Source organism: Microcaecilia unicolor, chromosome 1 (assembly GCF_901765095.1).
Source record: "Microcaecilia unicolor chromosome 1, aMicUni1.1, whole genome shotgun sequence".
Classification (NCBI taxonomy): Eukaryota; Metazoa; Chordata; class Amphibia; order Gymnophiona; family Siphonopidae; genus Microcaecilia; species Microcaecilia unicolor.
Genome location: NC_044031.1, coordinates 233,539,736 through 233,554,805, shown reverse-complemented (window position 1 = coordinate 233,554,805; position 15,070 = coordinate 233,539,736). Strand labels below are relative to the sequence as shown.

Sequence of the window (15,070 nt, the reverse complement as noted above, 5' to 3'; positions counted from 1 at the left end):
AATGCAAGATCTGTTGTTAATAAAAAGGATATTATAAGGGACTGGATGGAGGAAAGTAAACATGGTAAACCTCTATAGGTGATCAAATACGCCGGACCATCTGCCCTCTAGGTTATAGAATTCAACATCAATTGTGACAGAATAAGTGGGGAGGTGGTGTGGCGTTTATATATATAACTATTATATATATTTGCTCTAAAGGATTGGTATTGCTTGTACATATATTAAATAGAATTATAGATATAGAGTTGTCTCACTCTGCAGGTTTTTCGGAGGTGGTGGTTGGTCTGTGATGAAAGCCACTGTAGGTGTGTCCACAGAGTTTGTACCCTAGGCTTATGAGGCCTATATTTAGAAACACACAATAAGTGACCTTTAATATATGTACAAGCAATACCATTCCTTTAGAGCAAATATATATAATAGTTTCTCATTCTATTGCTCTAAGCAGATTTTGCAATTTTTTGCTTATATATATAAAACATTTTTGTACCAAAATTATAGATTATTGGAATGATTCAACTCTAAAGTTACTTGTGTATGAAATCTCAGACTCCTCTTTTGAAGACCCCCTCTGTATTACCTTGTTTTACTGCCTGCCAAACAAATGGATTGAAGCTAAAATAGATTTTATTATCTTATTTTTAGGAACTCAATTAACTATAAGCATGTTTTACTTATAAGTGATATCAATTTGCACCTAGATCACACTGTTAACCCTCTTCCTTAATTAAAACTTCCTCTTAGTGAGAAAATTACATAGAATTAGATTTTACTGGTCTCACAATCGGATTATTATAACCTGTTTTATGTTGGTTGCACTATGCCACTGATGAAGAGATGGGAGATGCTACAAAATACCGCTGCCAAATTTTTTTCTGCTCATCATTTTGACAGAATCACTCCATTACTGAGGTCTTTACACTGGCTTCCAATAATGGCATGGGTAGAGTTTAAAATCATAAGGGGGCATGTCAGGGGCGTGTTAAGGGCAGGATCTGGGCATTTCAAACACTTGGATGTTTTTCAGCCATAATGGAACAAAACAAAACTGTCCAGGACTAAAACTAAGATGTTCTGAGCTAGACCTGTTTTTATAACAAATAAGGCACAAAAAGGTGCCCTAAATGACCAGATGACCACTGGAGCAAATGAGGGATGACCTCACCTTACTCCACCAGTAGTCACTAACTCCCTCCCACCCTCCAAATGTGATTTAAAACATTACTTGCCAGCAGTGGCATACCAAGGGGGCGGGCGGTCCACCCCAGGTGCACGCCGCTGGGGGGTGCTGCGGCGCGCACCTGCTCCGAGTTCGCTAAACTTCGTCGCTCGTTCGCTGCAGCTCCCTCTGCCCCGGAACAGGTTACTTCCTGTTCCGGGGCAGAGGGAGCTGCAGCGAAGCAAAGTTTAGCGAACTCGGAGCAGGCACGCGCCGCGGCAACCCCCTCAGCGGCGTGCACCCGGGGGGGGGTGTCATTTCGCCGGAGGGGGGAAGGTGTCATTTAGCGGGGGGGGGGGGGGGGGGGGGGGTTCATCCAGGCCAGGAATGCCACTGCTTGCCAGCCTCTATGCCAGCCTCAGATGTTATACTCAGGTCCATTAGAACAGCATGCAAGTCCCTGGAGTAGTCTAGTGGTGGGTGCAGTGCACTGCAGACAGGTGGACCCAGACCCATACGTCTCCCTGCCTGTTACACTTGTGGAGGAAGCTTAAGCCCTCCAAAACTCACCAGAAACCAACTGTACCTACATATAGGTGGTCCCTTCACCTGTAAGGGCAATGGTAGTGGTGTACAGTTAGAGGTAGTGGGTTTGGGGGGCTCAGTGGACAAGATAAGTGAGATGGATACCTGGGAGCATTTTATTTCCACTTCAGTCTAGGGTGCCCTATAGCTTTCCTGGGATGTCTGGGGGACCAGTCTACTAAAAATGTTGGCTCCTCCTACATCCTTTTGTGCATTTTGCACTTGGACTTTTTTATTTTTTCGAAAATGGACCAAAAAACAAAATGTCCAAATCACAAAAACGTTGTTCAAAATGGTAAAAAAAAAAAGATAGATGTTTTTATTTTATGAAAATGACCTTCTTTCCTATTCAGATTTTGGATATTTTTTGCAAAACATCCAAAGTCAGACTTAGACGTCATATCGAAAATGCCCCTCTATCTATCCTACTGTCATACCATCTAGCTGTCATATCCTCAGTCATTCACTTTCCACTGCCCTTGTTCCTGAGGCCTTCAAACTGCCATAGTTACACCACTCCTCAAAAAACCTTCATTGGACCCTACCTGACACGTCTGTGACCGTGACCACCCTCAGACTTACCTTATTTCTGGGGGTCAGCATCTGTGCTGGCTTCTGACTGTTTCTGTGTTAGTTTTGTCTCTGTCTCTGTGTGCTGATTACCTCACTAGACCTCACCTGTGTGGGCTATGCCTCTCTGGGGAGCCAGCATCTAAGATGGCTTCCACCTGCTCTGTTCCAGCTTCCAAGATGGCTCCTCTCTGTCCTTCCTATGTGTGCCAAGCCTCTCTCTGGTGTCAGTGTGTTTCCTGCTTCTGCCCTGCTGTAGGTGACATCATCAGGGAGAGCCTTCATAAGCAAGTGCTGTACTGGCATTCAGGGCCTTTGCATGTGTTGTGCCAAAAGGTCATCAGGTTAGTGGGTGTACTGTTGCGCTGCCTCATAGCCTGTCTCTGGGGCTCTTGCCCATCTGCTTATTGTGTCTGTGGACTGCTAGTCCTTCTGTGTGGGCTCTTGCCCTTCTGCTTGTGTGTCTGTGGACTACTAGTCCTTCTGGTGCTCCACTCTGTGTTTGGAGCCACTGAAGCTTCAGCCTTTGTGGGTTCCCTGTCTGTGTTGGGAGCTGCTGAAGCTTCAGCCTGTGTTTGATCCCTGTCTGTGTTTGGAGCTATTTAGCTGCCAGCCTTCGTTTGTTCCCTGTCGGTGGTTGTTAGCTCCTGAGCTTCAGCCATTGCCCTGACCTCTGCTTGTGCCTGGTTTATTCTCTGCCTGCTGCCTGTCTCTGACTATTGCCTGAACCCGGATATTGTCTGCTTGCTGCCCGTCTCTGACTACAGCCTGAACCCGGATATTCTCTGCCTGCTGCCTGTCTCTGACTATAGTCTGAACCCTGATACTCTCTGTGTGCTTTTGCCCAGCTTATGTGTTTCTCCTGAATCCTGCTTCTGCCTAGCTAGTGTATATCCTGAATCCTGCTTCTGCCTAGCTAGGGTATATCCTGAACCCGTTCCTGCCAAGCTTGTATGTGTTTCCTGACCCCTGCCTCTGCCAGGCCTGTATGTGCCTCCTAGCCTCCGCTTTGTCAAGCTTGTATGTATATCCTAGCCCCTGCTCCTGCCAAGTCTTTGTGCACATCCTGTCTGCTCAGTCTGTCTTGTGTTTCTTGCTTAGTGGCTGCGCAGCAGCTTTCAGTCCTAGTCTAGTCCTGTGCCAAGCTTCCCTCATGTATCCTAGACCCAGGGTGGGTCCTCTGGGTCTTCAGTTCCTGCCCTGTCCTGCAAGTCCTGCCAGCCACCTGCACTTGGGAGCTCAACTCCTGACGAACGGTGGTCAAGCGCAGGTGAAGCTGTTCCTGTTCTGCCTGTTCTAGTTGCCTGCCTCAGTTACTACTCCAGTCCAGAGTTCCAGTCCTGCTCTTCCTTGTATCCAGTTCCAGGGTGGTCTTGCCTGCCTCTGCCGCTCCTTGGCAGTGGTACAAGGGCTCATGAATTCCAGTTCTGCCTCGAGAACCCGACACTACCTGCTCTTCCAACGATCACCCATCTTCCTCCTCCATTTATTATCCAAGATACTTCAACATGCTGCTAACCACTGCTGTCTTGGCTTTTTCATCTCAAGCTATTCTTGATCCACTTCAATCTGGCTTTCGCTCTCTACATTCAACTGAAACAGCCCTTGCTAAAGCCTCCAATGACCTGTTCCTGGCCAGATCCAAAGGTCTCTATTCTATCTTCATCCTTCTTGATCTATCTGCTGCTTTGACAGTGTTGATAATCACCTTGATATGCTATGCTCACTTGGATTCTAGAAATTGAGCGCACAAAATCCATAGCATGCACCTGTAAGGGGGGTATAGACCTAGGATGGGCATGGGTAGGTCAGGGGTGTGCCTAGCACTTACTCACATGGGTTATAGAATACAAGCAGTTATGTGCTTAACTCACACCAGTTAGGCACAGTTGAGCTGGTGTAAGTGCTCCCATCTAAAGTTAGGTATGGAACTGCAGACTTACACTAGCATTGTATAATGGCAATTACATATGAAATTGCAATACATAATCTGTGCTTAGTGCATCCTGGGGCCTAATTTTAGGTGACCATTTGAGAATTACCCCCTTGGGGGTAAATTCTATAAGTATCCCACCGCTGCCACAAAAAAAGAAAAGGACTAAATGTCTGTCACAGAATGCCTAGCCACCCACCTGGGGTTACCCCACAGCCACTTAGAGGGTCTATCCCCAGCATATCTCAGGTCCTCCTGCACCTGCCTCTTGTGCTGTACACTAGCATCCTCCTCCCACCAACTGGGTCACAACTGCCTCTGGGCAAGTCTCCCGCTCTCAAATTATCCCCAGTAATTTCTAGGTTACTGGAGGCCACACTCCCAATGGTCCTACAGTTCCCAGAAAGCACTCACAGACCCAACACACAAACCACCAGGATTTTTTATCAGTCCAGACAAGCAGTGAGAACAAACAATTATGTTTATTCTCAAAAAAATATTGAATAGTGGAACATAAAAATGCAATCAGCAAACAATAACAGGTAACTGAAATATGGATCCATTATAAAACTAACTAATCATGTGTTTATTTTCTAAAAAGTACATGGGGAGATCAGGAAATATGCTGCTCACAGATTATCAAATATAACTGATTACGGGGCCTCAGCAAAGAGATCTGTCTCTCTCTTCTCCTGGTCTAAGACGGGGCAAGAAGTCAGTAACGTCCAAATGAAATTGAGCTCCTGGGCCAATCGGAGCCCAGAACAACAAGTTTTAAAACTATACAGCTTACAGTACTGTAGATCACTTCCTCAATGAGTGAAACTAAAGGGGGAGCATTTACTCACCTGCTGGCCACTAGAAGAAATACACTTCAGGAAATAATTAAGGCAGGTTTACAGGCTTAAAAAGAAACAACTGTTCTGTCACAGTTGTCTAAAAATCAGTGCTGAAAATTTTGCGCACTGAGCGCTATTCTATAAAGGGTATGTGTCCTTTATAGAATAACATTTAGGGCATAAACCACACCTAATTTTGGTTGCTGGCAATTATGCCTGCTAAAAGCAGATGTAAATACTAGTGCCTAAATTAGGCGCGGTTCAATTGAATTTTGTATTTATACACATAAAATTTTGGAATGCCCCCAGAACACCCCTAGCCATGCTCCCCCAAAATTTACGTGCATTAGGATTTGTGCAAAGATCATTACAGAATATGATCTGCACGTAAATCCTAATCAAAGCTAATTAACACCGATAATTGGTTGTTAGCAGCCAATTATTGGCGCTGATCGGCTACACTTGCTAATTTGCATGGACAACTTTAGTTGCCATTTATACAATCCAGTGGTTGGTATGTAAATATTTAACATTGCCATGTCCCACCCATGCGCCTCCGCATCTGCATTCTCTCTTGCATTTACACATTAAGTGTGTGGGGGGGGGGGGGGGGGATTCTATATATGACACCTTAAAAATCCACACAGAAAACATTTCCGCCTACACGTATTCTATAAGCGGCACATATATTTCAGTGTGCTATATAGAATACGCTTAGTTGATATCCCAGTGCCTAAAACTATGTGTATCCATTTACACCAACAAAAACATGGCATAAATCCCGGCACATAGATGTTGAGATGTATATAACGATGTAACAGAAGAAACCAGTATCAAGTTAGTGTTTACTAATTGAAGTGGTGAGAGTATCATGTGATCCTTGAGCCAGTATCACCCCGACTTATGGGAGTGAAAAATAACAGATGAATAACAGATGAATGAGGATTATCGATAGGAAGTGGATTAACTCCTAGAATTATAGCCTGGTGTCTCAAGAGAAGTAAATTTTGAAAATGACTTTGGAAGAAGTTTATAGCAGCTTTGGAGTATGAAGATTATGCTAGAGTTATCACACACTTAGGATTAGTTGAACAGACATGAGTGTTGACTTATGTTACAGAATACGTTGGATTTTGGCACGGATCTCTAGGGGTGCTATATAGAATCCGGGGATAAGCAAGCGGCATGCAACAGTTATAGAATACCATTTAGTATCCAACTAGCACACTTGTAAGTAACTGTAACAGTCATACATGTGTTAGTATTCTATAACTTACAGACACACTATAAATGGCACTGAAATTCAGGGCCCCAAAAATCGGCACTGAACAGTATTCTATAACTGGCGTTCTGGGATCGGCACCCTGTAGTGCCAAGATTCGTATTCAACTTTGGGCATGAGGAGTTACAGCAACTGAAACCAGATGTAAATCCCGGTGCACAAGTTGAATGCAGATCCTCTGAATTCTACAACACTGCGTGCATTTTAAGGGAATAGCCCTGTCTCACCCATGCCCCTCCCATGGCTCCTTTGCAGATCTGCACAGAAAAATTACATGCTATTCTATAAATGGGTGTGTAAGTTTGTTTTCACGCGGAACTGCTGGTTTTGCCCCATTTTGGCACCTTGTATCTGTTGGAGCTCATGTTTTTTTTTTAATTTCAGCACAGAAGTAGTGTCTATATAGAGAGTATTTCTGTTTTTGTAAGGAAGTTAAATCTTGGCAATCTGGCAGTCATTTGCTTTGGTGGTGGAGACAATGCACTTAGAATCACATGAGCTCTAAAACAAAATAACACCTCTGGGCAAGCTGGAACAATTTTGAAAACAGCCCCTCCTGGGGCAGGAGCAACTGGGGATATCTTCTGGCAATTTTAAAAGCCCATGGTGTGCTCAATGGGGTCCCATGGAGAGGTGAGAACAAAGCCAGGAGAGATGCAGTGTGGAGGCTTTGGTCTTATTCTGTTTGGTTTGATTTGGTTGTTTTTTTTTTTTTTAATGTTTATGTTTATTTCAATTCTGAAAATCAATTAAGATGAAATAAACATCACCCCAAAAGAACAACATTTTAGAAAACGCTAAAGAAAATGAAAAAAATAAAATAAAATTTGGCCAGTGCACACTTCTAAAAGATTTCTATGCAATCCTGTGCCCTATCCACTTGGGTTTTGCAAGTGAACTAAAATATCCCGCTAACCTTAGTATACCCACCAAAAGACTTCTTTCATATTGATAGTATTATTGTTTGCTGCCCATATGCAAAGTGAAACTTAGAAACAATCCATGATAACATCAAGCTATGCAGCAATTATTTCCATGAGTGTATGACATGAATATTTATCTTTAAAGGAGAACCATTTTTTCCAAAATATAATTTTAAGGACTATTTTGCCTTCATATAGTTGCTTATTTATACTTTAATTCTGGAAAGTAAAACAGCATCAGAGAACTCCCTGTCACCAGTAATCATTTTGATTTATATTGCTTCTTTCATTCAAATAAGATCTCTACGTAGGTCACAATTTAATGGTTAAAGCATGCATACATTTATCCCTGAAATGATGGCACTACAGTACATTTTTGATCATGACTGCAAATACAGTTGGCGTCATTGTTTGGAGATAAGAAAATCAAAACATAGAATTACAGTATAATATCATCAGTTATGACAGCATGCTTTAGGGTGAATAAACAATAGAACAGCCATAGTTAAAACATTTTATGTTAGCTGAAACTGATTATCTGTGGCGAGCCATTCTTGTTATGAACAGTCTCCACAGAGAAGGAAATGATTCATGGGGTAGGAAAACACATTCTTTTATTCTCGGACCTGAACCACCCAGGTAGATGGCACCGAACAGCTCGTGCTATCAAGGACCTATATATAAATATAACAGTACAGTCTCGATTATCTGACCTTCGCTGATCCAACCATCCAGCCTATCTGACAAACCGCCCAGTGACGTCAAGTGGCTTTTCTTTCCATTTGCTGAACCCAGGACCCTACTTTTACCACCGTTGTGAGATGGACCTTGTTTTTACTGCTTTTGTTTTTGCATTGCTCGAGGGGTTACCATTGTTTTCCATATTATCCAATTTTTCATTTATCTGACAATGGGTTGGTCCCGTTTAGGTCAGATAATCGAGACTTTACTGTATGTTACACTTTTTAATAGCATGTTCAGTAGTGATGTGTGGAAAAACTTGAGGTTGAACTGGACCTATGTGAATTTCAGCCAATAGACGTTTGGGGATTTTCCACAGATTTGCTAGGAATATGTGGGAAAATCTGACCAGATGATATGAAGATTTGAGAAGTATTTGTTGATTTGCTGGAATATAATTTGAACCCGCCTGCTATGGACCTCTCAAATCTTTTTTTATATAGATTTGCCAGTTCAAAGGTCTTGCAATGGATATTTTTGTAAGTTTTCCAAATTTATTTGATAAGCCCACAAAATTTCTGAATGTTTCTTGAAGTAGCTTGCAAATTTTAAATAATTAAAAAAAACATGCACATCTCTAATATCAGGTGTTTGACCTTTTAAGGACCTTGTGAGAACTATCAACTTTTTCATTATTGGCTTTTCATTTACCACATCAGTGAATAACGTTAAAGCAGAGACTCACAACTCACTCCTTGGGATATACACACAACCACTTGCGTTTTCAAGTTGTCTACAATAAATATGCATGAAATAGATTTGAATACAATGGAAACAATGCATTCGCATCTCTTTCATACATGTCCATTGTGGATAGCCTGAAAACCTAACTGGATAGGTATATCGCAAGGACTGGGTTGAGATCCCTGTTTGAAGATACAAAACAATTTTAAAAAAGGCTTTTAAACATCTAATACAAAAAATAAATACATCTAATTTCAAATGTGAAATCTTCTGCCCACTGTGAGGCGGTGGCCAAAAAAGCAAACAGGATGCTAGGAATTATTAGGAAAGGGATGGTAAATAAGACCAAGAATACTACAATGCCTCTGCATTGCTTCATGGTGTGACTTCACCTTGAGTATTGCATTCAATTCTGGTCACCGTATCTCAAAAAAGATATAGCAGAATTACAAAAGGTTCAAAGAAAAGCAATCAAAATGATAAAAGGGATGGAACTCCTCGATTCCCACTTCAGGCACAGGCAGCTCCTTGTGATTCTGGGCAAGTCACTTAACCCTCCATTGCCCCATGTAAGCTGCATTGAGCCTGCCATGAGTGGGAAAGCGCAGGGTACAAATGTAACAAAAAAAAAAAGGCTAAAGGGCTCTTCAGCTTGGAAAAGAGAGGGCTGAGGAGAGATATTATTGAGGTCTGAGTGGTGTAGAACAGGTAAAAGTGAATCAATTTTTATTCTTCATAAAGTGCATAGACTAGGGGACCCTCAAGGAAGTTACATGGAAATAATTTTAAAACAAATATGAGGAAATACTTTTTCACTCAATGAATAGTTAAGCTCTGGAACTGGTTGCCAGATGATGTGATAATAGCGGTTAGCGTATCAAAAGGTTTGGATAAGTTTCTGGAGGAGAAGGCCATAGTCTGCTATTGAGATAGACATGGGGAAGCAACTGCTTGCCCTGGGACTGGTAGCATGGAGTGTTGCTACTATTTTCAAAATCTTGGGGGACATGTAGGCTACGGTCCTAAAATAATATTCTTTCCAATTCAAATAAACACTGAGACCCAGAATTGTTAGGGTTTAATTCCTCCTCTTAGTGTGTGTTACTGGAAACAATTACTTTTTCCTAAAGTCTACAGTAAGTAACAGAAAATGATTCAATAGCTTGCAAATTAGCCCATTATTTCTTTGGCAGCATCAGAGATTAAAGTGGTGCAGGCAAACAAAACCACTTTGCCATTAAACTGAGCATTAAATAAATTGTACTTAAGATAAAAAATAAACATGAGAATACTCCCCAAAGTAATACTTGTGCTGAGTTGCAGCAAGGTAATAAACACATTCCATTTGCTTACCTCTTCAAACTTTAGTGCAATCATAGAAAAAGCCTTAAAAATGGCATCCGTTGGGCCTGTTATTGTCACAATTCGTTCGGGACAGGAGCCCTCAGAAATGTTAATGCGAGCTCCACTCTGCCAAACAAAACATAAATGGATATTATGATCTAATTGATTCTTAACTTTTTTTTTTGTTAAGAGATATTTTTGGATATACTTGGAGTAAAGATACAATGGGCCAGATTCTATATATAGCATCTAAAAAAATCCACTCAGTAAAGATTTCCTCCTAAGCGTATGCTATAAGTGACCTAGATTTAGGCACGGTATATGGAATCCTAATGCTTGAAACAACGCAAGTCTATTTAGACCAACGAAAATGTGGCCTAAATCCCTGTGTATAAATTTACACACAGTGGGCCATATTCTATAACTACGTGTGTAAATTTTGGAACACCCACGGAACACCAATTTCCCCACCCATATCCACACCCCTTTTGAACTGAATGTATTAGAATTTAGGCGCAGTTCATTACAGAATACGCTTAGCGAGTTGTGCACATAAATTCTAATTATTGCCAATTAGTGCTCATTATTGCTTGTTAAGTGCTATTATCAGCGCTAATTAGCTTGTTAAGCCAATTAAGTTGTGCGCATTGTTCTATAATACGCCTAGATTTTGGCACAGATCTCTAGGCGTGCTATACAAAATCCGGGGGAATGTGCTCTTTTTGTCAAAGATTTTTCAGCACTCAGAACACTTAAATGTTATGCTGAAAAAAATCAGTTCAGAATGCAGACAAGCTGATAACAGTCAGTCCTTCATCAAACAGTAGCAGCATTTGCAGAATGGAAAAGTAGCCTAGTGGTTGGAACTGTCAGCTGCAAGCCAGGTATTCAGATCCTACTTTTCCCAGTCACACTCTTCCTAGCCTTAAAGTCATTTCAGCCTGAATCACCTGAGGTACAATTTAGATTACAAGCCCTCTTGGGAAAAGTAATATAGACTGTAACTCAACTTCAGATTGGATTTGGAAAAGACAAGTAAGTAATCCCCCTAAAGACATTTCTTTCTTTATTGGTTCTGACATCTGGTCTTTTTGGCTTCCCAACATATCTGTTTTCAAGTGCAGCAAAATATTGGAAAATAAGCTGGTTCTTAGATCAGCCATGAGTCTGATTAAGATATTTTCCCTGGTTAGAAATTGGGAGAAAGTTGTATTTAAAGAAGACCCCTATCTAAGGCTCATGCATATTCATAGTGGATATCTTCGCATAACAGATTCTTGGGAGTCACAAGCCCTGGACCTGAGAACTACTGCTGGTGATGCAACTTGTAAGGGGTCAGTTCAAAGCTTCTAGGTAAAAGTATTGTTTCTCCCACCAATACAGGAATACGAATTATTCAAATCTTACTGACAATCCTTCTGAGTTTGGGCAAATCACTTAACCCTTCATTGCCTCAGGGACAAGGAAATACCTAATGAATCTGAATATAACTCACCCCGAGCTACTCAGCCCTGGTAAATCTTCAAAGAAGTCAATTTAAGAGCCTAACTCTAAAAGTTATAAGCATACATCCTTTGAATATTGGGCATATAGAAAGTTGTCTGGATAGCAGACTGAAAATCTGAGTTCTGGCACTGACTGCCTTATCCGGATATTCAGTGCTGGCTACTATTTGAATAGTGGTGCTGAATATCCAATTAACTTTTGACCTCCGGAACCACTGTATAAAAAAGCGCTGACCACTGCGGCTGAATATTTGACCTGAATGTTTACAGTTGTGTCCAAAAGGCATGTCCATCCTTTCACATGTAACACCTCCTCTGGCAGAAATAACATTTTTATAAATGTTTCCTATACTCAACTAAGGGGGGAAGTTGTCAATGTGAGCTCTTGTTAAGATGTGCGTTTTTACTGTTAACTTCAGTTATTAACAACTATGGTGCTCATTTTCAAAGCAGAGGCTGTCTTAAAATGCTGGTATTTTCGAAACCTATTTTGCAGACGTCTATCTATGCAATTTGTCTGCAGAGCATCCAAATCACAAGGGGGCATGTTCGGGCATTTCAGGGGTGGGATGAGGGTGGGCTTAAGGCATTCCTAACCCTTTGATATTTACAGCCATAATGGAACAAAATGAAAACGTCTAGGGTCAAAACTTCAATGTTTTGGTCTAGACCTGTTTTTAGAATGAATAAGGCACAAAAAGGTGCCCTAAATGACCAGATGACCACTGGAGAGAATCAGGGATAACCCCCCTTACTCCCCCAGTGGTCACTGACTCTCCAACCCTCCAAAACTGTGAATAAATATATTACTTACCAGCCTCTAGGACAGCCTGATGTTATAGCCAGGTCTATTAGAGCAGCATGCAGGTCCTTGGAGTAGTCTAGTGGTCTGTGCAGTACACTGTAGATAGGTGGACCCAGACCCATACCTTCCCGTACCTGTTACACTTGTGCTGGAAACTGTTACCCCTCCAAAACTCACCAGAAACCCCACTGTTCCCACATATAGGTTCCCCCTTCACCCATAAGGTCTATTGTAGTGGTGTACAGTTGGGAGTAGTGAGTTTTGGGTGGGGTTTAAAGGACTCAGCAGACAAGATAAGGGAAAAATGGTGAGATATGTACCTGGGAGCATTTATATGAAGTCCACAGCAGTGCCCCCTAGGTTGCCCCATTGCTCTCCTGGGATGTCTGGGGTTCAGTCTACTAAAAATGCTGGCCCCTCATACATCCCAATGGCTTGATTTTCTATGTTTTTCACTTGTACACTTTTATTTAAAGAAAAAAAGGTAGACATTTTGTAGTTTCGAAAATGTTCATATTTCCTATGATTTGGGACATTTAGAGCAAAACATCCAAAGTCTGACTTAGATGTCATATCAAAAATGCCCCTCCATATGGCCTATCCAATCCACCCATTCATGTGATCTACTCTCTCTATCGCTCCCTTAGAGATCCTATGTACTTATCCCAAGCTCTCTTGAATTCAGAAACTGTTTTAATCTCTACCTGTTCCACCGGGAGTCCGTTCCACATTTCTGTGAAGAAGTATTTCCTCAGGTTATGTCTGAGTCTATGCTCCCTAATTCCAGAGCTTCCTGTCAATTGAAAGAGACTCACCGCCTGTGCTTTTATGCCACATAAGTATTTAAATGTCTCCATCATGTCTTCCCTCTCCTGCCTTTCACATATTAAGATCTTTAAGTCTGTCCCCATGTGCTTTATGATGAACACCACTGACCATTTAAGTAGCTGCCGTCTGGACCGACTCCATCCTGTTTATATCTTTTTAAAGTTGCAGTCTCCAGAATTGTACACAATATTCTAAACTAGTAAAACAGGCCCGTTTCTGACACGTTTTCCTCGGAGTGTGTATGTTTGAGAGAGAGAATGAGTGAGAGAGAGAGAGAGAGTGTGTGTGTGTGTTTGTGTCAGAAAGAGAGAGAGTGTGTGAGAGACAGAGTGTATGTGAGAGTGAGTGTGTGAGAGAGAGTTAGAGAGACAGAGTGCATGTGTGTGTGAGTGTGTGAGAGTGTGTGAGTGAGTGTGTGAGAGAGAGTTAGAGAGTGTGTGAGAGTGTATGTGAGAGACAGAGAGTGAGTGTGTGTGTGTGGGGTTCCGAGTTCCATGACCCCCTCCCTTCCTCTCCTCCCCTCCGAGTTCCAGGCCCCCCTCCCTCTCCTCTCCTTCTCTCTCCTCTCCTCCCCAGCGTGTTCCATGCCCCCCTTTCCTCGGAGTGTGTATGTTTGAGAGAGAGTGTGTGGGTGAGAGATGGAGTGTGTATGTGAGAGAGAATGAGTGAGAGAGAGACAGAGTATGTGAGTGTGTGTTTGTGTCAGAGAGACAGAGAGAGTGTGTGTGAGAGAGAGAGTGTATGTGTGAGAAAGTGAAGCCTTCAAGCCTTGAAGCATTTGTGCGCTCTGTAAGGCTCCATCTCCTCAACTGACGACACGTAGTTCTGGAACGTTGCAGGAATGCTTCAAGGCTTGAAGGCTTTAGAATGTTGGAGGTGCGTTTTATTATATAGGATGAGGTCTTACCAGAGTCTTATACAGGGTCATCATCACCTCCTTTTTCCTACTGGCCATTCCTCTCCCTATGCACCCAAGCATGCGTCTAGCTTTCGCTGTCACCTTTTCTACCTGTTTGACCACCTTAAGATCATCACATAAGACTACACCCATGTCCCAATCCTCTTTCATGCACAAAAGGTCTTCACTCCTAAACTGTACCATTCCCTTGAGTTTTTCAGCCCAAATGTATGATCCTGCATTTTATAGCATTACATTTTAGCTGCCAAATTCCAGGCCATTCCTCTAGCTTCGCCATATCCTTCCTCATGCTATCCACACCATCAGGGGTGTCTACCCTATTGCATATTTTGGTATCATCTGCAAAGAGGCAAACCTTACCAGACAGCCCTTCAACAATATCGCTTATAAAAATGTTAAAAAGAACTGGCCCAAGAACCGAATCTTGCAGCACACCACTGGTAACATCTTTTCCTTAGAATGAGCTCCATTTACCACTACCCTCTGTTGCCATTTTCACAACCTGTTCCTAGCCCTAAAAGTCACTTTAGGGCCCATACCAAGGGCACTCAGTTTATTTATTAGTCATCTATGCAGAACAGTGTCAAAGGCTTTGCTAAAATCTAAATATGCCACATCTAAAACTCTCTCTTGATCCAATTCTCTGGTTACTAAATCAAAGAAATTTGTCTTTAGTGAAACCGTGTTGCCTTGGGATCTGTAATCCATTGGATTCCAAAATCTTTACTATTCTCTGTTTTAAAAGCGTTCCCATTAATTTACTTAGCACAGAAGTCAGATTTACTGGTCTGTGGTTTCCAACCTCTTCCTTACTTCTGCTTTTGTGGAGAGAGACCACATTTGCTCTTCTTCTCCAGTCCTCCAGGACAACTCCTGGCTCTAGAAAAGTATTGAAAAGGTCAATCAGCAGAGCCACTAGAACTTCTCTAAGTTCCTTTGGATGTATGCCA

The 15,070-nt window shown here is 42.0% G+C and overlaps 1 protein-coding gene across 4 annotated transcripts in view; it reads right to left on the bottom strand.

Moving 5' to 3' along the window:
- LOC115471036 (poly(rC)-binding protein 3-like) overlaps positions 1-15,070 on the bottom strand; it is a 1,141,923-nt gene that overhangs the window by 116,541 nt on the left and 1,010,312 nt on the right. For all 4 annotated transcript variants that reach the window (XM_030204708.1, XM_030204727.1, XM_030204715.1 and 1 more), the window contains one exon: positions 10,073-10,189. In XM_030204708.1, the coding sequence (XP_030060568.1) occupies positions 10,073-10,189 (117 nt within the window). The remainder of the gene's footprint in view (positions 1-10,072; positions 10,190-15,070) is intronic.